This window comes from Aricia agestis, chromosome 8 (genome assembly GCF_905147365.1).
Source record: "Aricia agestis chromosome 8, ilAriAges1.1, whole genome shotgun sequence".
Taxonomy (NCBI): domain Eukaryota; kingdom Metazoa; phylum Arthropoda; class Insecta; order Lepidoptera; family Lycaenidae; genus Aricia; species Aricia agestis.
The window spans coordinates 13716732-13740871 of record NC_056413.1 but is presented as its reverse complement, the minus strand read 5'-3'; the positions used below and the strand labels follow the sequence as shown (position 1 = coordinate 13740871).

At 36.4% G+C, this 24140-nt stretch overlaps 2 protein-coding genes and 1 long non-coding RNA gene across 5 annotated transcripts in view; 2 read left to right on the top strand and 1 right to left on the bottom strand.

Annotated features, from left to right (window-relative positions):
• The first annotated feature begins 383 nt into the window (after positions 1 to 383).
• Positions 384 to 1871, top strand: LOC121729797 (zinc finger protein 660-like). 3 transcript variants are annotated; one of them, XM_042118423.1, is made up of 3 exons: positions 384 to 760; positions 850 to 981; positions 1596 to 1871. In XM_042118423.1, the coding sequence occupies exons 1-3, from the start codon at positions 424 to 426 to the stop codon at positions 1661 to 1663; spliced, it is 537 nt and encodes a 178-aa protein (XP_041974357.1). In that variant the 5' UTR covers positions 384 to 423; the 3' UTR covers positions 1664 to 1871. The 3 variants fall into 3 exon arrangements, with proteins under 3 accessions (XP_041974357.1, XP_041974356.1, XP_041974355.1); XM_042118422.1 differs by having other exon boundaries at positions 850 to 993; XM_042118421.1 differs by having other exon boundaries at positions 850 to 1492.
• Positions 1872 to 1913: 42 nt separating this feature from the next.
• The window catches only part of LOC121729794 (ATP-dependent helicase brm), a 39102-nt gene continuing 16875 nt past the window's right edge, over positions 1914 to 24140 (bottom strand). The window contains exons 6-28 of the mRNA XM_042118419.1: positions 23101 to 23239; positions 22379 to 22568; positions 21818 to 21956; positions 21193 to 21367; positions 20325 to 20432; positions 19330 to 19441; positions 18086 to 18221; positions 17629 to 17710; positions 17320 to 17477; positions 16331 to 16508; positions 15546 to 15788; positions 15015 to 15181; positions 13782 to 13970; positions 12731 to 12889; positions 11776 to 11947; positions 10991 to 11100; positions 10501 to 10621; positions 7638 to 7823; positions 7043 to 7239; positions 5323 to 5448; positions 4870 to 4996; positions 2370 to 2556; positions 1914 to 2256 (exon numbers count right to left, since the gene is read on the bottom strand). Of these exons, the coding sequence (XP_041974353.1) occupies positions 2120 to 2256; positions 2370 to 2556; positions 4870 to 4996; positions 5323 to 5448; positions 7043 to 7239; positions 7638 to 7823; positions 10501 to 10621; positions 10991 to 11100; positions 11776 to 11947; positions 12731 to 12889; positions 13782 to 13970; positions 15015 to 15181; positions 15546 to 15788; positions 16331 to 16508; positions 17320 to 17477; positions 17629 to 17710; positions 18086 to 18221; positions 19330 to 19441; positions 20325 to 20432; positions 21193 to 21367; positions 21818 to 21956; positions 22379 to 22568; positions 23101 to 23239 (3538 nt within the window). The 3' untranslated portion in view covers positions 1914 to 2119. The remainder of the gene's footprint in view (positions 2257 to 2369; positions 2557 to 4869; positions 4997 to 5322; positions 5449 to 7042; positions 7240 to 7637; positions 7824 to 10500; positions 10622 to 10990; positions 11101 to 11775; positions 11948 to 12730; positions 12890 to 13781; positions 13971 to 15014; positions 15182 to 15545; positions 15789 to 16330; positions 16509 to 17319; positions 17478 to 17628; positions 17711 to 18085; positions 18222 to 19329; positions 19442 to 20324; positions 20433 to 21192; positions 21368 to 21817; positions 21957 to 22378; positions 22569 to 23100; positions 23240 to 24140) is intronic.
• On the top strand, positions 3642 to 23857 carry LOC121729799. The gene is made up of 3 exons (XR_006036004.1): positions 3642 to 3727; positions 16748 to 16753; positions 23845 to 23857. It is a non-coding gene; the product is annotated as an uncharacterized LOC121729799 (long non-coding RNA).

Here is a 24140-nt window from a genome sequence, read left to right as displayed (position 1 = left end):
TTCTCTCGTCATTGCGAACGTACGTTCTTTGCAAAGCGATTTTCTTCTGTGTTTCAACTTCTATAACGAACGTATACAAAGACGGCGTGCGTTCTTTTCAGAGCGCGTTGTTTTCTTTGTTTCAATCGGCGAACGAAACGTAGGTATTGCTACAGTACTAACCCTAAATGTTTGTGCTTGTTTTAGATTTTTCAACATCCGTACGCGTCTCAAATCATACCTTGTTTGTTCATAAAGCCAACCCACCTATAGCAGAGTCACATCAACCACTTTGACATTGGCAACTCACTACGGGGCCATTTTTAAATAAGAAGAAGAAGAAGACAAAATATGAAGACAGAGTAGGTAGGTACCTACAAACTCTGTGATCAATAATATTTGCAATCATTCAACAGTCTCTTTTAAAGAAACCAGCGATTTGTGATGGAAAAGTTAGTGTGCAAAGTATGCTTCGAATCCGAAAATGTGTCTTCACTTACCGAGGAAGTATTGATTAACATTTTAGAGAAAATAACTTCATGTTTTCGTATTAATATAGTCTTTGATGACTCCCTATCAGCAATTTGCAGTAAATGCGTATTTGAGTTGAACAGTGCATACAATTTCCGAAATAAGTGCATAGCTTTGAATGAGAGGCAAGATGTTTGCCTGGAAAAAGGTGAAAGACTAAATAATAAGTACACGTCTATTCAAGAAAATATCACAGAAAGAGTAGACATTAATGAAATATCTGTAGTCAAAGGAACTAAACAAATATCCGGTGGGTATTTAACTTTTTTTTGAAAACCAATAATTATCGTTTGTGGCGGATACCAATATAATAATTTTATTTTTTTTATTTTATCATAGGTCCAGAAATAAAATATGAAAATTATCAAAGAAAAGAAATATTTCAATGTTCAATTTGTAAAAAAATGCTCAAGACTGAGGATTCTCTCACCAAGCACAAGTTGTCAATGCATGTTCAGAGGAAACATCACGGTAAAGTGACAGGCACAGGAGTAAATCGTCGCTATCATTGTACAAAATGCTCATACAAAACTCCTCATAGTCAAACTTTAGTGAACCACATCAGAACACACACTGGAGACCGTCCATACAGCTGTGAATGTGGAAAAACCTTTACCCAATCATCCAGTCTAGCAGCACATCGTAAGGTTCATAGTCGTAAAACATTTTACACTTGTTCAGAATGTGGCAAGCAATTTAAACATGCTTTTAGTTTGAAAAAGCATCAGTTTGTGCATGAGAGTGGAAAATTTGTATGCCACATATGCAACAAACTTTTAAAGTCTCAGCAATCATTGCAAGACCACAAACACAGACACTACAATGTGCATAACTATAGCTGTGAAGACTGCGGAAGTACATTTGTCACAGGCTCAGAATTACGTAATCATAGAAAAATTCATGGAGAGTTAAAGTGTGTTGAATGTCATGTGTGTGGCTACAAAACACATAGAAAGAAGAACCTTATAATTCATTTAAAACGGTAAAGTTTGATAGTAAGATGTTGTATTTTTTATAAAGAAAACCTAAATATAAATTATGATTACAACCACTCTTTCTCCTACATTTGCTATTTTCTGTTTTAGACATACCGGTGAGAAGTCATACAAATGCGACAGTTGTTCATTACTTTTTTATACCAGTGGGGACTTAAAGAGGCATCAACGAGTGCACACGAAAAATAAACCTTATTTGTGTCCAACATGCTCACAGCGTTTCTCCCACAGTCCCAGTCTGAACAAACACATGCTCACCGTACATGGCGTTCTGTACAAATGGGGAGATTTCAAATTTAAACGATCACAAAGAATACTTGAGGATAAAAATAATTTAAAATAGTGACAATAAAACACTACATAATTTTACGTGATTTTATTTAAAGTCACAACTAAAAGTAGAGACACAAGTTTCGGTTCAAATGCTATGCGAGATATAATAATTAATATTGATGAAATTACACCTATCCTTATTCATTATAATTGTTAATTTTTAAAAAGCATTGAAAGAAACCGATACTTCCAGTCGATTATTAAAAATGCAACCATTAAAATACATTCATATCATTTATCAATAGATAATAATAATTAATTATAATTAAATTAAATAAGATTTAATCCTCCTCGTAGTCTTCATCATCAGAAATATATTTGCGCTTGCGTTTCCTGGATGGCGTGTTTTTGGCCTTACCTTTAAGTTTTATCTTCATTTTCACAGAACGGTTTGATTCACCATCAGAATCTTCTTCTTCTGGGAACAAAATTTAGACATTAAACTTTAAATAACCATTTTTAAAAATTACAAAACTATATTTTACACCCACAAGAGGTATTTCTTAATTTTTTGACTATTTAGTAACTTACCTTTATTATTTTCATTTTCATCAGATTCATCTGAATTTTGACCGTTTTCGTAGCGACGACGTATCTCAATGAAAACGTTGCGTAGTCTCACTGAGTCGGCGTATATTAGTGACGTTTCCTCGTTGTACGTCTGAGCGTTAGCGCACAGGGTGAAGAAATCTCGTTCCAGATCCGAAATGTCGGTGTACTGAAAGTATTTCAAATGTCTATAATGTTGAATTTTTCATATACCTCATTACAGGGCCTCCAAGTTTATTTTGGTGGCAACACGCTATAAGATATTACTAGCTGTTTAACCGAGCTTTGCTCGGTTTTCGATAAAACACGAATAAAATGACATTTTCTAAAAATGATTCTTAGCTAGATCGATTTATCGCCCCCGAAACCCCCTATATACTAAATTTCATGAAAATCGTTGGAGCCGATATATATATATATATATATATATATATATATATATATATATATATACAAGAATTGCTCGTTTAAACATATAAGATGTGGGGCTCCAATTTAATGCGTTGATTTATTATTGATAATTATTAGTAAAAAAGTTTATATTACACCTTTTATTGTATTCAACACATATAAAAATAATCACTCTTAAATCTTAATTACGGATTTTTTACTATTAACAAAATAAAAGAACTACGAACTACAGTCGGGGCAATTTAATAGGCCACATTTGACATCTGTCAGAATAATCTCCATAGTGAGGTAAGCTGCTTAAAAACATCGACCAAAACGAATAAATCGATACGGACTTGAAATAAAATATTTGAATTTTATATGTTATTTATAAAACCAAAAACGAATTCCTGTCCTATTATTACTTTTTCTTTTGTATATTCAAGGAGCAAAATAAGACAAGTACATAATTTACTAGAAAAATTGCATTTATTCACTTGAAATATCAAAACTGTTAAATTTTGTATTATCATTATTCATTTCACATGAATATGTGTTACTTTTCACAACGTGGTTATGAATTTATGGGGATATATCGTTACAACTAATCAATGCATCTGATTCTACTTATTCGCTTTCGATTTTTAGAGTAACATCCCTAGAGTTTAAAAAGAAAAAAGGTCAGCTGACGTAACATTGTACCGACGTTCAGTTCTTTAAATCATAATTTGTTTTTTATGTTAAAAATTGTTTATCAGTGAAAATAAATAGTAAAAGAACTCGTATTGGTTATGTTTATAATAAATATGTAATCGTTATTAGAAAAAGTGAATAAATTGTGCAGTAATAACAATGATGAAATATTTATTTTTTTATGGCGTCGTTACAAGGCTACCAGGCTCAATTTTGTTGAACTGTCAAATGTGGCCTATTAAATTGCCCCGACTATAGTCGAGCCGGAAGCGCGCGGGAATCTGGCGGGTGCGTCTCGGACGCGTCGCCTGTTGGGGCACGCTTGGGCTTTCCAATATATCATGACCCCAAGAAACTAAAATAATCCTACTAATATTAATGTATGGATGTGTGAATGTATGTATGGATGTTTGTTACTCTTTGACGCAAAAACTACTGAACGGATTTTAATGAAACTTTACAATAATATAGCTTATACAATGTACATCAATAAACACATAGGCTACAATTTTAACCGACTTTCAAAATGGGGGAGGTGTTATGTTCGTTTTTAGGGTTCCGTAGTCAACAAGGAGAAGAAACCCTTATAATAGTTTCGGTCTGTCCGTCCATCCGTCTGTCTGTCCGAGGTTTTACTCTGAGACTATAGGATCTACTAAAAGGTACCTCCCCTACACATCAAGCGGGGATTAATTTTTTTTTGCTCCCACCACACTGGGTGTCGTTGGATAGATTTTTTTAAAATATTACGAGTATTCATAGATCATTTTCCGATTTTGGAATGCATTTGTGAAAGATGAAGTTTTAAAGTGGAAAAATCGTTAGAGTCCAGTGTCTCCCCCTTCTACCAGCTAAACGGTTGCTTCTAGAAATGTGAAAAAATTCACGAGAGTTGGAAATATGCTGAATTTAAAAGGAAAATTATCATGGCTAAGAAGACTTCATAAGTTTTTGAGTAATAGTCGATCAACTAAAAAATGTATTCGGCGAAGTATAATGGAACATTTCGTTCAAATTCCTTTGAACCTAACTGAGATGATGTTGTTAGTAGTGTAAAACACGTTATAAAATATGTCATGTCATTGTCCAATAAAAAATTAGCGGTACTACGGAACGCTATATTGCGGGTGGACCGACACGCACTTGGCCGGTTTTTTATGTTAACGATTACTCCGCCGTTTGTTAACCGATTTTGTTTCCGTAAAATGCCTTATTTACGCGGGCGAAGCCGCGCAGGACATCTAGTTAATAATAAATCGCATCACAAAATTCCCAGGACGTTGCAACACTTAGTTTACAAAACTTTAGACCAAACTGGTACTGCTGGGCAAAGTTAATTTACTTATATATTTTGAAGGTAAAGTATTTCTAAGAGTCATCACAAAATTCAAGAAATTACCTTTGAATCTTCAATTCGGGTCATGATTTTCTTGATATCCAATGGTTTCTTTATAACATCGTAATAATCTGGAAGCTCGCGCTTCGACGGCAGCTTCATAAATGGCTCAGACAGAACCCGGCCAGCACTGAAATGTAATAAAATCATAATCAAACAATATATAAGTATCATAGCTCATGCATTTTAATAAATCACAACATTCGAAATTGATCAAAGATAGGTACATTAATTAAATGTTGTTCGTATTTTCGTTGAGTCGTATAAATCGCATTTTACTGCAACCATATAATATTTCCCTTAGTTTCCACTAACTTCAATTAGGTATCTTTATATTCATCAAAATTGTTTTGAGTTGCGTGAAGTGGAATCACTTTCTTATTTATAATATTAATAATTAATTTATGGTTATTAAGTTGTACACAAGTATTAGACTTATATAAAAAATATACTTACTCGTCAGAATAATCGATTACTTTCTTCATTAGACTTTTCAATCGCTTTTTGAGTTGATTGAGTTCTGTTTTGCTCTTCTTCTTAGACGAGCTTGGGGCTTCCTCTTCATCAGAGTCATCATTACGCCTGTTTATACACACGACATTCATTAATACTATTTTAAAACAATAAAATCAACTTCAAAATTGTATGTAACGAGCTTTTGCCCGCGGCTTCGCTCGCGTTAAGAAGTATTATTATATACAAACTTTCATCCCCTATTTGAACCTCTTGGGGTTGGAATTTATCAAAATCCTTTCTTAGCGGATGCCTACGTTATAACATCTACCTGCATGCCAAATTTCAGCCCGATCCGTCCAGTGGTTTAGGCTGTGCGTTGATAGATCACTATGTCAATCAGTCAGTCACCTTTGAGTTTTATATATATAGATTAAGAATTAAAATTCACTATCTCAAAAACTACAGAACCGATTTTGATGAAACTTGCAGTATTCCCTAAGTTGAACAATGTCTAGTACAAGAGAAAAAGAATCACTTAAACCAGACTTGTAGTAAGAACGTAACGAACGTACACTTTTGCAATTTGGCACATTTGTTCAGACACTGATATAGACTAACATATTATACGAAAACTGGGCAGTTCTGGAAGTGTTACATACATACGGGTCGAATTGATAACCTCTTTTTTGAAGTTGGTTAAAATATAACCTAAAAATTAAAATAAAATTATATTGTTATTATAAGCTACGAATAATAAAAACTAAGGAAACGTAACTCCCATACTTCAACCACTTTGAATTTGACTCCTTTTCGCACACTAAAACATGGCAGTAGCAACGAAACCATAGATAAAGTATTATAGTATAGATGTAGTCTTAGCCCGTCATCGCGTGGCCATTTTGTGCTTTTTTTCATACAAGTAGTGTGCGTTTATTTTCTTGAATATTTCTATTTGTCGATTATTTCGAAGCACATTAAGATACAGGAAAGAAAGTCAATTATGATATCGATTAACTATAGTTCAAGTGATGAGAATCCGTAAACACACGTAAAAAGCTATGCAATTTTTATAGCCAAATTATTAATTGATTTGACATTTTTAGCACTAATGTCTTATATAGCTCGAATAAGGGATTAATAAACTTATAAATTATCTTTTTAGCTTACAAAAATACCGATTGAAAAGCCCCAAAAACATTGGTCAAAACTTACGTATTTAATGTTAAATCCATGTGTTTGAAGCATTCTTTGACCATTCTTATGGTTTATTATTTAGCAGAACCACAGAACTCAACATTAAATGTTCACTAATATCTAGCATTAAATGTTCACTAAAAACCTTTATTAACACTTTTATTACATGAAATATGCAGACCGACTCCTTTGTTATGTCCTAGTAAGTAGGACATAACATTACACGCTTTTGACGCTTATACACCGATATAAGGCTCTCTCCAGTCTATAGCACCTCAATGAACGAAACACTAACACTCAAATTTACGAAATAGAGCCCTTGACATTAATTGTCACTTCTATATTTACACGAAATTGTATACTGAATACATGCATAAAGTATGCGTGTATTCGGGTCACATTTTGTAGACTCATGGACAATTTTTTTGACACAGTTACTCTTCCTTAGTTTTTATTATTCGTAGGTTTATAAGTTATAACAATTCCATAGAACCCATATTACAGGAATAATAAAAAATAAACTTACTTCTTTTTCCTCCCGCGCTTCCGTTTCTTGTCCAGGACCTCATCATCATCGTCCTCCTCCTCCTCCTCTTCGAACTCGTCGTCGATGGCCTTGAGCCACTCCTTCTCCGTGATGGAGTCGGTGTAGTCCACCTCCTTGCGCTGCCGCGAGCCGCGACCCAGGGACTCGTCCTCGTCCAAGTAGTTCCATCCTTGACCCTGGGTGACAAGAATTTATTGAACACTTGATACATGACACAAATAAAATTACAATTTACATGGAAACCCAATTTAATAATGGATAAGATCTGATTATGATTATAACTTATAACTAGCCGATTGCAAATATTCAAAGGGAAAAAAATTACATGAAAAGAAGACACAAAGGAACTGCTTATTTCTAAAAAGAAATGTCTTAGGGCAGCCCTACGGATATTATTTTTTATTAAAGGTAATGTGACAATACACGACACTGGACAGTTCACACAAGAACTCTGTAATAGTTTTATCTATGATAGTTTTAAACATAAAAGGGATTGGGTGGGAAGAGGATCCCCTCTTCAGAACTCAGGGCACTTTTATGTCTATATCTTTATTATTATAACTTATAACCTTACCTTATTGCACACAACCTCATCATCGTTCTTGACGAGCCAGTCGGGCAGCTCGGACTCGTCGATGAGCCGCGAAGTGGTCTCCACTTTCTTCCGCTCGATGTCCACCTGCCGGAATATCTCCAGCTCCTCCTCGGAGCGCGCGATCATCTCGTTGATCAGGTCATCATCTGGGACCTCGTTCTCCTCCTGACCATAGACAATTTAGTGAATTGATTTTGGTTTTTGGAAAGAAGTTCCTTATCGCGCGTTGCGAAAGGGGGCTAAACGGAAAAAGTTTGAACTTGTAACGACATGACACAAAAATGTCGGTATGTCGGTACTCGGTATATTACAACTAGAGCAAAAATGCTACAGTTAGGTTAGGTTTCTCTCTTTGTCTCCTCTCTCTCTCTTTTTGTTTTTTTATTTTATTTTATTGAGTGTATACAGGTTTCTTGTACATAAGGAATAACTTCGTTTCATCCAGGTGTCCCTTGACACCTCCCAAGTTTTTTTAATAAAATCGACTACTTAACTGGTCAAAGCATAATATAAAATGTTGAGGCTTACATTAATATTGTTATTTTGACCAATTGCAACTTGTACCTTTGTTTTCACGTTTCCACAGGTAACGGTGCTTTAGTTGTATATTATTATTATCATTTATCAATCATAATATGTGTAGGTGAATATCAAACCCGGCAAGTTACACCCATACTCGAAACTGAACTCTTGTCGATTTTATTGAATTTTGTGAGAAAAATGGAACAACGCAGTATATACAAATTACTGTGGTGAATCCTGAAAGAGCAAAGAAGATGTCTGTGTCAAAAGTTAAAAAGAAAAATGCCGAGAATAAAGTTAAAAAAAAACATATTTCTCTCATTTGCTAAGTTTCGATTATGGTGGATATACCGGGATTTGATATGTGCCTACACATATAAGGTTTCATAATAATATATTATGTAATTAAACAAACAAACAATATTAAATGGTATATTCCTACGAATAATAAAAACTTAGGAAGAGTAACTGTGTCAAAAAATTTGTTCCGATCATGAAGCTAATATAGAGAGGAGCTGGCCTAAGCAACTGTGCACTGTGATTTTCAACTAGGTCCTGACGTCATCATTGTGGGCGGGGCTTAAGTCAGTACACTTTCAGCGTTTGTCAGGTGCACACGTAACGAGACTCCCAATAAATTGGTGTTTTTTGCGTTTTTAACAACGAAAGTATGAAGTATTGTGTTTGACAATGTCGAAAACACTCAGACAGACGTTCTGATAATATAAATACCATCACATTTCATTTGTAAATAATTTTAAATGTAATTTAAATATAAAATTTTTAGAACATTTTAGCTTTCAGGGTTAATTATACTACTTGACACTAGATGGCCAGACCTTTGAAAGATAATACAGACGTAAATGCTTATAATTTTGAATAAGTTTATTGCAATAATCATACTTGAATACTTAAAACTGTTATACACTTTGTCTTAAACACATTTAATAGCTAAAACCGTACTTATAAAGCTTTTATTGTCATATTACTTATAAAGCGCCACCTGTCATCATCTTGGATAACTATTTTGAACGTAACAAATATCCAGGGCCGTAATTAGAATTACATTACTAACCGACTTCCAAAAAACGAGGAGGTTGTATTTTTATTAAGTATCGCAATGACAGTTTGTTTGCTAATGTTGATTGTTGACGCACGGCTGATATTTCGATAGGTCGACAAACAAAAACGTTTTTATTTGCAGACATTTCTTTTAAGTTTTTGTTTTAATTTTTTTGTGATATTAATAGGTAATATGTGATATTATTATAGTAATCGATTAATAAAATACTAGCTGAATCACATTCATTGATAAAATATTACCACATCTTTTTCATGAAAATTTTGGATTCGCTCAAAAATAAAAAAATTAAGTACTTAACTGAAAGAGTTGAATCTGCCACGGGGTTGACCAAAAACAAGGTTTAATGTACAGAATTGGTTGATTACCTATAAATTAATGTTATCAGAATATTTTTGCTAACGCTACTTTTTTAGCAAACAAAACTGTCATTGCGATCCCATTTTGATCGTGCGTGGATTATCATATTTCACCATCGAAGAAATCGATTCATAGCCCATAGGCCCGAGGCCGCCTCCCCCCTTCCCTATTACCTCTTAAAAGGCTGGCAATGCACCTGCAGCTCTTCAGATGTTGCGAGTGTCCATGGGCGACGGAAGTTGCTTTCCATCAGGTGACCCGTTTCCTCGTTTGTCCTCTTATTTTACATAAAAAAATCGGTGAAAATACTAATCCTAATTTTATTCACTGAACTTATTATAATTAATAATATACATTTTTTAAAGTTCTCAGTACGTCCCATAATATTCAAGAATATTCAAGAATTTTGACATCTAGTGTAAGATAGCTGAACTACGTAGTAACATCAATATCGACCTAAGCTAGTAGTTTTGCTTTTAGTCGATAGATGAAATATTGAAAAGTGGGCGGAGCTTGACACCCCCCTCACCCCGCAAATTGTCACGCGGCGTTTCTTAAGGAAATTCGATTACGACACCTCCTCTCTATATTAGCTTCATGGTTCCGATGCTACAAAATGTGACCCGAATACATGCATACTTTATGCAAAAAGAGACCCGACCGAATACATGCATGAATTTTATGTAATTATAGAAGTGACAATAATAATTATTATCACTTCTATAATTCCAATTATTGTCAACGGCTTTATTTTGTCAATTTGAATGTGTTTCGTAGCTATTGCCATATTATTTTAGTGTGTAAAAAGAACCAAATTCAAAACGATTGAAGTATGGGAGTTACGTTTCCTTAGTTTTTATTATTCATAGGTATTGTTACCTCTTCATCATCTCCGTCCTGGTGTAGAATACTCTGCAAGAACTGCTGTCTCTCTGAGCCAGTTGATTTTTGATCGAACATACCAGCTTGAATAACCTTCTCGTCCATGTTCAGTTTGTATCTGTGGAGACAAGAATGTCTTTTTATATCTATAATAATTAAGGATTTTTAGTCTCATATATAATTAAAATTACATAGCTGGCTAGCAAATTACAGAAAACACAATTAAAATTTAGAACGCGCTTGTGTGAAGGCGCCAATTCGGCGCCAAATTAAGAATGAACATATTTATTGTATACCGTGAGTTGTGCCCGAAATATACAGTTTTACCGTGGTACGGTGTCAAACTAAAGGTAAATTTTTAATTTATCAGCTGTCACTTATAAGTAATCTATAAGAAAGACTAGATTTCAAATAGGCTGAAGCTAAATTATTTCGGCCAAAGCTCAACCTTCGGTCAGACACTATGTTGTTTTATAGCGGACATTACCTGGCAGCAGCTAAGATCCTCTCTTCAACCGAGTTGACTGTCATCAGTCTGAGCACACGCACTTCATTCCGTTGTCCAATACGATGAGCGCGATCTTGAGCTTGCAAGTCCTGTGGATTAAACAATTATTCATTGTAAAAACACAACGTTACGTCTATTGAGGTCTGCCACTTTACTTCAGACACAATCGAGAATATTAGATAGAGAACTCGATCACAGTCGTTTTTGATACTCTTCACATCTACACTAGCGCAGGATCGTGCGGAGGCTTAATTTGTACACTTACCATCGAGAAGTTTGACGTACAGTTATTGCGATGATTTTGATTAGAATTTGTTCCGAGTACAATTTAAGATCGAAACTGAATCAAATATGACGTTGAATAAGACTCGTAAATTAAAATCAGTTCGGTAGTAAGGCCCCTGATGTCGGTAACCATACAATCACCTCTAGATTTATGGTACATATAGGCAGTATAGGCATATGGCCTATGGGCGACTGCGTCCTAGGATGGCGGAAGAGTTCGTACATAGAGGCGGCAAAATTAAAGTTGCCTATACTCATCCGTACCAATATTATAAATGCGAAAGTGAGTCTATCTGTTACCTCTTCACGCCCAAACCGCTGAACCGATTTTGCTAAAATTTGGTACGGAGATACTTTGGGCCCCGGGAAAGGACAAAGGATTCTTTTCATCCCGGAAAAATGTACGATCTTCGCGCGATAAATTTTGGCGCAACGGAATCATCTAGTAAAAAATATGAATCCGGCCCTGCATAGTATACCTGATGGGGGTTCCAGTCGGAGTCGAATATGATGACGGTGTCGGCGCTCTGCAGGTTGAGGCCGAGCCCGCCGGCGCGCGTCGAGAGCAGGAACAGGAAGTACTCGCTGTTCACGTCGTTGAACTTCTTGAGTAATTCGCCGCGGTCTTCAGCCTTCGTCATGCCGTCCAATCTGAAATAGATTTTTTTGTGTAGAATAAAGATGACGACAAGGTCAAAGATTAACTAATTTTTTTAATACAATAAAGACACAACGATAAAAAATACTTGTATTCTCAAAATTGCAGCTTTGTAACTTAAGTACTTTTTTTTGTTATGAGCGTTCAAATTTTAGTCAAGTCGATTTTTTTTAATAAAATTTCTTAATTTTTTATACCATTCGATAAGTTATGTAATTTATAACCAATTTTTTATGAAACCACTTTCATAAACGCAATATTTAACATAGCTATCGAACAAAATCTTCCCGCGATGCGTACAATCTTGCTAGGCGTGTCGTCATAGTTAGCTAACATTTTGTTTGGAGCGTTTTGGGAAGGTCTATTTTATCTGAGGTTTGAATTGTGAAATTTCGGTGAGTTTTTAGGCTATCAGAGTCATTTTTTCACAAATGTTTCTATTTTTGAATGGTCCTTTTCCAGATCAACCAGAAAAAAATTGTCGTCATGCCTATTTACTGTAATTTTAAACGTAGCTTGCCCCACATGCCTGCATAAGCGAGATAGCATAGATATAGCCATTAGCCAGTCTATAATATACAAGTCTATGGGCGAAATGGCTAAAACGAATTTAAATACAAATAGTTCACATACAGATAGTCTGTAGCCTGTATAAACACATAAACGCTTTTTACACTATTAGCTTATAAGTTTTACTTACCCATAGAATATAAAATGGTGAATTATTACCCCACGATTAATAATAATAATAATAATAAACAACTAATGTTCAATACCTCAAATACTGGAACCCTCGCCATGACAGATAGTCTTCGATGATGGTCATGCACTGTGTCATCTGACAGAACACAAGCACCCTGTGCCCCGTCTTCTTCAGTTTGGGCAGGATCCTGTCCAGCAGTTCGAATTTACCGGACACTCTGTATAGGTCGGGTCTGTAACAGAAATACAATTAAATTAAATACAATATTCGTTAGGTACTTTTGAAAATCGTCGCTATACGCGTTTGTAAAAACAAATTACGTATACTTTTTACTTATCTTTTTCAATCATAGAAATAAAAGATGTAATAAAGTTTCACTTTATTTTAGTAACTGGTTCATGAATTCTAAGCTTGCCGATAGTATTTACTATTTGGTACCCTACACTTTTTTTTTTGGTAAATCCTCTAAGTTTGAGCGCGGAATATAGGCGCATAGAGCACCTATATTCCGCGCTCAAACTTAGAGGATTTACCAAAAAGTGCGGGTAATCCCAGAAGCCTACGCGCAGAGTATACAGAGATATGATGCTAAAACGTATGTTGCATTCCAGGGGAGTGCAGAACTATTTTATAAAACACTGGATGACGGCCGCAACTCCATTGCGCCAAAATTCGTTTATCGCGCGGAAACCGTCAAAAAGTGTGCCGTCTGCGATCTCCCTTATAATATTAGTATAGATATTTTATCGAAACATAATATTGATGTATAATTATTATCAATAAGCAATCAAAAGTATCCTATGTCCTTTCCCGGGACTCAAAGAATCTCCACACCAAATTTTACTAAAATCGGTTCAGAGCTGTTTTGGACGTGAAGAGGTACAGGTAACAGATAGACAGACACACTTTCACATTTATAACATCAGTATGATATTTTATCGAAACATAATACAGTTGCACTAGATGACGCCGGCAACTCCGTTCCGCCAAAATCCGTTTATCGCGCGGGAACAGTACATTTTCCGGGATGAAAAGTATCCTATGTCCTTTCCCTTGATAGACAGACATACACACTTTCGCGTTTACAATATTAAGTATGGATAATGATCAATAAACAAAATTACCCGGAGACAACTCCGCCGCCGGTGCCCACGTGGTCACAGAACTTCTCCTCAATATGTTGGAACATGAAGGGATGGTTGCACAGCTTGCGCAGCTGCACGATCGTGTTCATGAGGGCCTTCGCGCCGCCCTTGCCCTTGTTGCCCTTCTCCGACCCGTCCGTCAGCAGGACGCCCTTCGACTGCATGTGTCTGTGAAAATATACCACATAGTTAGGGCCCTTCTAACTTCCGCACACAGAGTGGAACATTAAGTACTTAAATGTTTTTAAAAAGGCTTAGATCCTGTTTTACCACTTCCTGATAAGGCTATCCACCAATTAACTTGACAGATCAAGTATAGAGAATCTGTCAAAAAAATTGTGAATTACCTATTAGACTTTAACAGAAAGCGGTGAAACAGGCCCTTAATATTATGTCAAAATTAATTTAAAATGTTGACATAAGCGGAAGATGTTCCGACCTAGCCAGCATAGCTAGCACGCCGTTGCCCAGTCGATTCTTCGGAAGAAAGTAATGGCAGTTTCTTTCCCATGTCTACATATCTTTTTCTTGAGCATGGCGCCACCCGTCGACTTGACAAGACTTCAGTGGACAAAGACAATACTCTTTCCATAACAACCGTCAATTATTTTTTTGACATTTACGTTTCTTGATTCTTTTTTTTAATTATGGCACTTCGGCTATAAAACCATGGCCAGTGTCGAATAAATGGCGGCAAATTAAAAAAAATCGACGTGCAGCAACCTTGTCTATAGCCAGAATTATAGTTTTGATCTACGAAATAAGAACTAAGTAACTTTATTATTCGTAGTTTGTAGATCAAAACTATAATTCCGGCTATAGACAGGGTTGCTATACATCGATTTTTTTAATTTGCCGCCATTTACTCGACACTAGCCATGGTTTTATAGCCAAGTGCCATAATAAAAAAAAAATAATCAAGAAACTAAATGTCAAAAGCGGTTCGTCATGCTTGACTTATAGATTTTCAAAAGCGGAAGATATCGAGATACGAAAGAAACTTTTTCTCCAATGTTTTTCCGGTAAAACTGTCAAAATTTAGTTTCTTTCGTTTGTCTACATGCTTGTGCTAGCTATGCAGTGTTATACTAGTCAGGCCGAAGCCTAGCGTATGTCACGCCGTTCTCAGAAACATTCATAACACCAATCAAGATTGTGGGCTGATTGGTCTAGGTCGCGCTACAAAACCATAGGAATTTAATTTATACTCACTTGTACAGAACCCGCTGTAGGCCGCTCATCTCGCACTTGATGATGTACTCCACCTTGTCGGGTAGCTGGCTCTCCACCTCCTTCTTCAGTCGCCGCAGCAGGAACGGCCGCAGCACTTTGTGCAGACGACGGATAATAAGTATCGTCTCTTCCTCGTTCAATTCCACCTGAACAAAACCAACAAAATATGCAATTAATCATCCCACTCTCTCTTTCTATGTGGAACCTTTTAGCTTAGCCACGATATCTTTATTATTTAGAGTCCAATCGAAATCTGATTAAACTAGACAACTTATTAAAATACATAGATGAAACATGAACACCTCCATTGTGGGTATAGCAGACACAATAGATTTTCAATTGTTATGCGGCAGCCGGCTGTCGCTTGGGGATTGATGGGTTAAAATCTAACATTTATATTATACCTCTTACTAAAAGAAATTGTTTGACTTTGTCTGGCGTATTGAAATCGTGATCAATCGTGTATGCTGCGTAAATATTTCTATTAGTAAAAAAGGAATGAAACCTTACCTTCTCGCCCGTCGTCGCGAACGGCGCGTTGAACCACTGCTCGAAGGTCGAACACGACTTGAATATGGAGGGCAGCAGGAAGTTGAGGAGGGCCCACAGCTCCGGTAGCTTGTTCTGGAGCGGCGTGCCGGTCAGCAGCAGGCGGTGCGGCGCCACGTAGTGCGTGTTCAGCACCTGCGTTAGCTTGCAGTGGTGATTCTTCATGCGGTGACCCTCGTCTATTATCATGTATTTCCATTGCACCTGTGACAGAGTTGTGATACTGATGAATAAGATATTAAGCATTGTGCGTATTGTTATTTTCCAATAAATAGTTAATACATACATATTATACAGTTTGGTAATAATCATGTATATGTAGTATCAGAGAAGTTGATTCCTATGCAAATCGGGGACCTAAGTAGTTTGGTTGCGTTACGTCAAACCCAGCTGACAGATCACAATTAACATTGAATTGACATATTCGACCAAGTAACGTTGGTCTGTCAATTGCATAGGAATTAACTTCCTCGATGGTACATTGTATAGTTATAGTATAGGCCCATTCGTGCCGAAGCATGGCTCTCCGACGGTTTAATAAACTTTAACAGGCAAAAATACTAATAATAAAGGCGACTTTGCATTTAGAAATGAGTCCAAATCTATACTTATGTACTTTTTTCTATTAAGACATTTTTATATTTCTCTCTCATTCTTTCTTTAGTGATAGAAGTATTAGATCATATCATGCCAATAAGCTCCTAAATGTCATAATATAATTAATCCTTTTTGATGATAAATAATACCTTAGCGAGCACACCCTTGTCCTTGATGACGTATTCATACGTAGTGAGCAGCACGTTGAACTTGGTTGAGCGCATCTGTGTCTGCACGAGGCGGCGGGACTGCGGCGAACCCTTGTAGGACACCACGCACACCGTCGGCGCCCACTTCTCGAACTCCAGCACCCAGTTCGACAGGGTGCTGTGGGAGAGAAACATGTATATTCAGAGAAGTTGTGATTCAGATGGTAGATGGCGGACCTACATAAGTTGGTAGCGTTACGTCAAACCTAGCCGACAGTTCATGGCTGATATTAAACTGACATAATCCGACAAAAGGACATAGGTCCGTCAATGAATCAATTTCTTCGATTGACGACGTGTCGTCGCGACACTACTGGTTTCTATGTATTTCTATGAATAAGTGTCACTAGATAGTAGATTCGTGTCGCTAGCTGCGGAGGGTATTTCATAGAAATACATAGAAACTAGTAGTGTCGCGACGACACGTTGTCTGCGGTTGCTTCAAGTCGTCCACTGCCAACCGGCACCTTTATTGTTACTACATTCGTTATTATAATTTGGTAACTGTCATCCATTATCCAACAAACATTTTGGTGTGAAACAGGAACCATTAGTGAAACTTTACAAGCTTATACTGACTAAATACTGGTTTAGGATACACACCAACAGATCCTCTTGCAGTCCAGACTTGACTGTATGAACAATACAATGTTTTGTCCTTATCTGTAAATAGACTTTTTGTCTTATACAATAACAAAACATGATTGCACTTACTTGTGAAGCTATAATAACTGTAATCTGTATACACTGGATCTTTTCATTGAGATGTAGGCTACACGCTCAGTTTCTCATAAATTCAGTCCATCAGTCTGGTCATTGACGCGAGACCGAACGTCTTACAAGTTGATTGAAGGACATGACGGACGTGTATTTTTTAGCCATCAATTAATCAAAGATTGATGACAAATTAAAATTGCAACATGTTTTACCTAAGAGGAACTATAATGAGGAAAGGTCCATTGACTTTCTTCTTTTCCATGAGATAAGTGACGAGGGCAATGGTCTGGATGGTCTTGCCGAGACCCATCTCGTCAGCCAATATACCGTTGAGGTTGTTGTTGAACAATGAAACAAGCCATTCCAAGCCCTGAAGAAAAAAACATTTTTTTTAAATATTGTAAGTTTTCCGCACATTTCACACTAAGTTAATAAAATATCCAAATAAACCATTATAATAATATTATTATGTAAACATCATAGTAGATAATTAAATAAAATGGTGACACAATCAAACATACCTTGATTTGATATTCTTTAAGTTTTCCATTCACCAAAATACTGGCCTGCTCCGTGACAGATTCGTGCACTGTGTGTGCAATACTGAAAGAAAAATTATGCATTCTCTTATTATACTTTTTGTAAATAAAAATATACAAGATCTTGTCTTTGTCTGGCATTTTGAAAAAGTCATGTGACGGACATGGTGTAGTAGCAGACCTTAAATATTTGTTAAGGCGCTCTCTCACCAGGAGCATTCGCTTATGTGATGTAACATTACATCAGTGAGGGATGCGAACCGAGCATTACCATGCGTATACCATACATGATACAACTTGTAACATCAATGCTACATGACAGTGAAGTCAACTTGCTATTAAATGCGCAAAGTCGAATCTGTCATGATACATTACACGCGAATGCTCCTGGTGAGGGAGCACCTTTATGATTAGACAAATAAAAAAATCAATAATATACCTGTAATAAGTTTGTTCCTCAGTTTTGTACTCGTCATCTTCAACCTTAGCTTTCTTGATCATTTCCCGCGCTTTTTCCTCCTCAGTTTTTTCCCTGTCCTTCTCTTCTCTATTCCTCTCCCTTCTTTCTCTCTTTTCTAAGAAATAAAGGAAAATTTTAATAAGTATCATTACTAAGTAAGTTGTAAGTTAAGCACTTCTAAACATAACATTGTTAAGCACTTCTAAACATAACAGCACGTTTTCTTTATCTCCTCTTATTTGTAGAATCGCCAATTAAATACTTAGAATTGACATCAAACATACGACAGTATGAACTCGACATTCACCTTATGTCATGACTAGACATCGGATTATATGCATATGCACGATCAAAGTGCTGAAATATGTATGCAAGTATGCACGATAAATGGCCGAAATATGCACAGTCAAAAGTCACTTCTTATTAAAATTTATTATTTTTTTGAAGAGCTTTCTGGTGGTGCCGTTAATAAAAGCGTAAATTTTTATAATTTCATCAAATCTAGGATTTATCATTTTTTAATACAGCACCAATAAATAATAATTTTCTACCAACATTTTCCGATTGCAATCTTAATGCCCATGGAAGTTTAATAAATCGTATAATAATAAAACTACAAAGAAAAATTTTGTTTCTAGAAAGATGTACCTCTCGGGTGTATTGTGCAATACTAATAATCTTTAAATGGGGATGGAGCCACATATTTTAAGTGTTTTGATCTATCGTACCTCTGTTTTGTGGCCTCAGTGTGTGTCATGATAGCTAGTTTGAAGACAACGAGAGCATAAAACAACCGAAATATGCACTACCGCCTGAAAAGTGCCATTATATGCATTTGCATATGCAAGTATGCAAATGCATATAATCCGATGTCTAATCATGACAATTCCATACATTTTGTTCGACGACTCTATCTTTACAGGGTGTTACAAAACTAAGTGATAATACTTTAGGATGTGTATGTGTCCCCTGTATAGAGTTGAAAGTAGCTGCGCTAAAAGAGAAACTTATTTTAAACTTTTGTATATGCAAACTTGGCGCTGGGCCCCTTGTCCATACAAATCACAAAAAAATATTTGCTTTTTGAGCGCTGCCACTTTCACAGTAAACTTCTTTTATTATCGCTTATATTGTTACACTCTGTATAATCAAAACGTGTTGGTTAACGACAACGATATGAAACTCCCAGAATTAAAAATATACAGGGCGGAAACGATAAATACCATCATCATCATCGTCCGAGTCATCGGAGTCAGAGAGCACCTCCCAGCCTGGGTGGGTGTCCATCCAGTCTTTCAGTTGAGACAACAGCGGCGCCTCCTCGCCTTTGAGAATCTAAATAAAAAGAAGAGATGTATAATATTATTATTTTTAAATTATGGAAGTGATAGTATTTACTAGGGGCCCTTTTTGCGTCGAGAAAATGCTTTTAAGCATCTTGCGGGGGATGGGGGTCCCATCCGCAAGTATGTGAGTCTCTGCTGCGTCTGAAGCTGGTTGTGGACGCAGCCCCTACGCACTAAAACTAGGAGGTACTCACAGACGTATATCAAGATAGATACCGCATTTGTATTATATCACGTTCCCAAACGACGAGCAATGCTCGTCTCTCGAAAGTCTGACATATTTCTTATCATAGGTACGTCAAAGTAGGTAGGAAAAAAAGTGGCACGCTCGTTTTCATACAATTGGACATGCGGTATCTATCTAGATCTCTGTCTGTCTGTGGCGGTACTCCACTAATCAGTATACGTCTTATGGTCCAGTCAACTTAGGCTTAAATTAGGTATCAACCTCGGAATTCGAGATACCCAGCTGTAAGTCTGTAAATATGTGTATATTGGCACCCTAAATGTTGTCTAAATGGGTATCTTAAATTCCGAGGTGAACTTACTATATTAATTCATGAAGACCTAAGCGGCCGCATCCGGCCGCGATAACAATAGATAAGCTATTATGTCTCGTTATTCCACGATCGATGGGTTAATTGGACTATTAAACAGGCCGCGGGATCGCGTGAGTCGAACAACAGTTGTGAATAAATGCGCAGGAATATAAAGAATATTTACTTTTTTAAGAAAAGGTAAATTAAAAACACATAATAATTATGTAATTACATGTGTTTTTCATTTACCTTTTCTTAAAAAGTTTTCTATATTGAAATTATAGATTATAGAGTATTAAAATTATATAAAGATTTAGAGTATTTAATTTTTACCTCGCCAGTCTTGGGATCCATGACGCTGACGCGGGAGTCGGACGTTTGAGAGCTATCGTCCAGGGCGTCGATTTCCCCACCTTCGAGAACCTTCTTCTTTCGCGATTTCTGTAACAGATACACGTTATTGTAAATCTGTTGACTGTATTTTACGAGGTAATTAATGCACTGAGAAGGACCGACACCTGACTTAATGAATATAATATAATTTACCGATAAAATCGACTGCATTCAACGGAATTGGTTCTCTTGGGATACACAGGTTTTTATAAATCCGCCAACATCAAAATGCAAACAAGAAATTATAAAGCTGATCGCACATTTGTCCGCACCGTACGCGCCGAACGCACCGCATAGTACATACACAAATACGTATGGTGCGGATGAATGTGAGGTTTCACATCAATTCATACACCGAATTCTAAAATGCGGTGCGTTCGGCGCGTGCGTGCTGATAAATGTGCGTTCAGCTTTAGAGCCTGTTGTAAGCTCAAGCTAAACTAGTCACTAGTCTATCCCAAAGCGGGCGATAACGCCCCCTTGTGCCCGCTTCTCGCCGGGATAGTTCCCGAACCGGTAGTAGGCACCAGAGTATCAACATTCTGAAAGCATTTTCTTAAAATCTACTCAGAAACAAAACAATTTTTATTTTATTTTATTTTTGTGGGAGCTGAAAGTCTACAGGTTGTAGGACTCAGAAAAAAAATGCGGGCGTTGTGTAGAGGCTTGGGGGGTGATTTGTAATTTCATTTCATCTGGATGCATTTTAAATTGAAACAATGGGGGGCGCTAAAACAAAATTTGTTCTCAAAGTGTGCTGTAGACAAAATAAGTTTGGGAACCCCTGAGCTAGAGAAAGACAGCATACCCTCTTCCGTCTCTCTTCCTCCTGTTGTTTCTTGCGCTGCTCCTGCTTGTGCTGTTTGACCATCTCTGTGAGGCTGGCGATGTACTCGTCGGTCTGCGACAGCAGGAACGCGAGACGCTTATCTTTCTTCTGATCGATCAACTTCCTGTATCCTTCCTCGTCCTCTGCCATCAAACTGTAGAAAAAAGTAACCATGTCTCATAACACAGCCAATTAAAAGTACTGGACGTGTACTTAAAAAATTGAAGTACACGTCCAGTACTTTTAATTGGCTAACATCAAGTACTATTAGCAATAAAAATTCTATTAATAAACTACAGAAAACCTCAGAAACTATAGGTCTACCAGAATCTGATAGCAAATTTGGATGGCGGATTTCCTTGATCATTGGATAAATTTTTATATTTGCATGTTTCACACACAGAATCAGCTGCTATAAGGAAAAAAAAGGATCAAAATGTTTTATTCCAAGAACCCGCGTAGTGCTAGAGTCAATTTCTTTTCTCACTTTTTGCCATCACATTCTGGTAGACCTATAAGCATCTTTTGTGCCGTACGTTCGGCTGCACAAAAAACCGGTGATAAAATATAACATTTGAAAATAAAACACATGAAAAAAACTAACCGTCGCATACGCTCCTTCTCTATGCGCTCTTGTTCCTTCTTCTGTTCCCGCTCGGCGTTCGCGTGGTAATTCATTATAGCTTTGTTCATGCGACCCATCTTCGCTACATTGTTACGATGGTACTCCTTAAAGTCCTTAGCTGCAAAATATAAAAGCTATTGAAATGGGGTATTATCTAGAATCTAGATACTAGAAATATGAGTACCGAAGCTATCTACAGCATCCAACTGACTGCACCAACATGTTATCTATATGTTTTTAAACAATTTTAAGGTGCTTCCTCACCGCAAGCGTTCACTTGTAATGTTACATTATAGATTCGACTTTGAGCATTACATTACAATACTACCTCTCTGACAGACGAGCACTCGCGTGTAATGTCACATTCGACTTTGAGCATTCTATAGCTATTTGATGTTACAAGTTGTATCAAGATATTACACACCCATCTAATACATTGATATTTGATAACAGAGCATAAGGCAAAGACAAAACTGTAAAGTTTATTCACTATAAACATGATAAAAACTTTCTTTATAAGTAAGAGGGGAAATTTATTACCATGCTGCAAGACAGTCTGTAGGAATTCCTGGTGCTTCTGTCGTCGTTTCCTCTCCGCTTCGAGCTTCTGTTGTTTCTCGAGTTTTTCAGTGGCTCGCGCCTCGCGCAGTCCTTGACGTTTGGTGCGCTTGTACGCCTTTATATTGACGGCCGTCTCCAGAGTCGTGTCACGGCGAACTTGGCCAAGAATCTAATGAATAAATAATAGTTTATTTCAAAAATTTGAACAAATTATTGCATTGTCACTGGCTCTTAATACGTATGCAAAATTTCAAATGAATTAGACTGCTGGAGGTAGGTAAAAATCGTGCTCAAAGATTCCGTTACACACATACAGCCCAAGCTAATAAAAGCGTGTTTAAAATAGGGAAATTATAATAAGCTTTTTGATAAGACACTGCAGTGAAGGCCTACTTGTCTCAGTCTGGTTAGTCGTTAAAGTTGATAATGATACCAGTCTCGCTCTTTGCAGTTACGAAAATGAAGATTGATTATTTTAACAAACGAATAGATATTTTTAAAAATAAAATGTCAGAAGTTTTAGTTTCTGTGCATTGTTGTTTTTGTTGTTGTTGTTTTGATTATAGTATAAAACGGAATAAAGGAAAAAGAAGCCCTAAATGACTCGTATCTATATTTCTTATTATGACTACTATTTACTACTATTTTAATAATTTACTATTTAAAAAAGTTATTTTTTTCGGTCATACTCAGTATATTACCTCGGCACGCAGCTGTTTCTGAAAGTTGAGCACTCTGAGGGCGCGGAGTTCTATCTGGGCTTGCAGTCGCAGGTCGTCGGACATGTTGGCCGGCAGGTTCGACAGCACCTCGATACGGTGGGCGATGCGGGCAGCGATCCTACAATCAATAAAATCAGCTTATATTCGTCCACTCCTGGACTCTCTCAATGAACGACAAGATGGCCGATCTCCTGCAGCAGCATGGGACCGCAACTAAACGGAGATTGTCGTCCCACCTATAGTTTGTGCGTTCTTAGATGATATGGGTGACAGTTTTCATGTTCCTTGCTACGGGCTTTTTTACAAGAAAACAAAAAAAATCAAAACGTAATAAATTATATTCCATCTACAAAACCAAATGTTTCCAATAATTGTAAATGAATAAAAATGAAAAGATGCTAAATGCTAACTTATTAACCCTTAAGTACTGACGTGGTTATGTTGAGTAATATGTAGTGACGTGACGACTCACAGACGGATTCGCATATTACCTATAACTTTATATATTTTAAATGAATTAAGATTATTTCATAATTTGTAATATTTTAGAGGTATTCTGGAGTAATATAAATAAAAATACGGAGAAAATAGATGCAACATCAACATTTATTTTGCATCTAGATAGGCCCTATTTAATTTCAGTATTTCAATTCTGACTTGACTTATACACTAGATTTTTAGAACTGTTAGGAAAAAAAGAAAACGTAAATGCTTTTAAATGAGTTAACAAATAATGACTAACATAAGAAAAATAAAATATGATATAATATCACTCAGAATTTTAAATAATTTCAGCGCAGTCAACACACATAGTTTTTTCACGATTGGACTTGAATACGGAAGTGTAAAAGAAGAGTCCTATGAAAGCTTTCATCTCTTCACAATCTGTTGGCCGTATTTCAACTTTATTAAGATTTTTGAACTTGTCACGAACTTGAGAAAGTTTTTTATTAGTGTGATCAACAATTTAATCGATCATATTATGAGAAAAAAGTTCATACCACAGATTCTCACAACTA

Coding starts and splice junctions, on each gene's coding strand:
- LOC121729797 (XM_042118421.1), top strand. CDS start 424: ATGGAAAAGTTAGTGTGCAAAGTATGCTTCGAATCCGAAAATGTGTCT. Junction 761..849: donor AGGAACTAAACAAATATCCG/GTGGGTATTTAA, acceptor ATTTTATCATAG/GTCCAGAAATAAAATATGAA. Junction 1,493..1,595: donor CTTATAATTCATTTAAAACG/GTAAAGTTTGAT, acceptor TTTCTGTTTTAG/ACATACCGGTGAGAAGTCAT.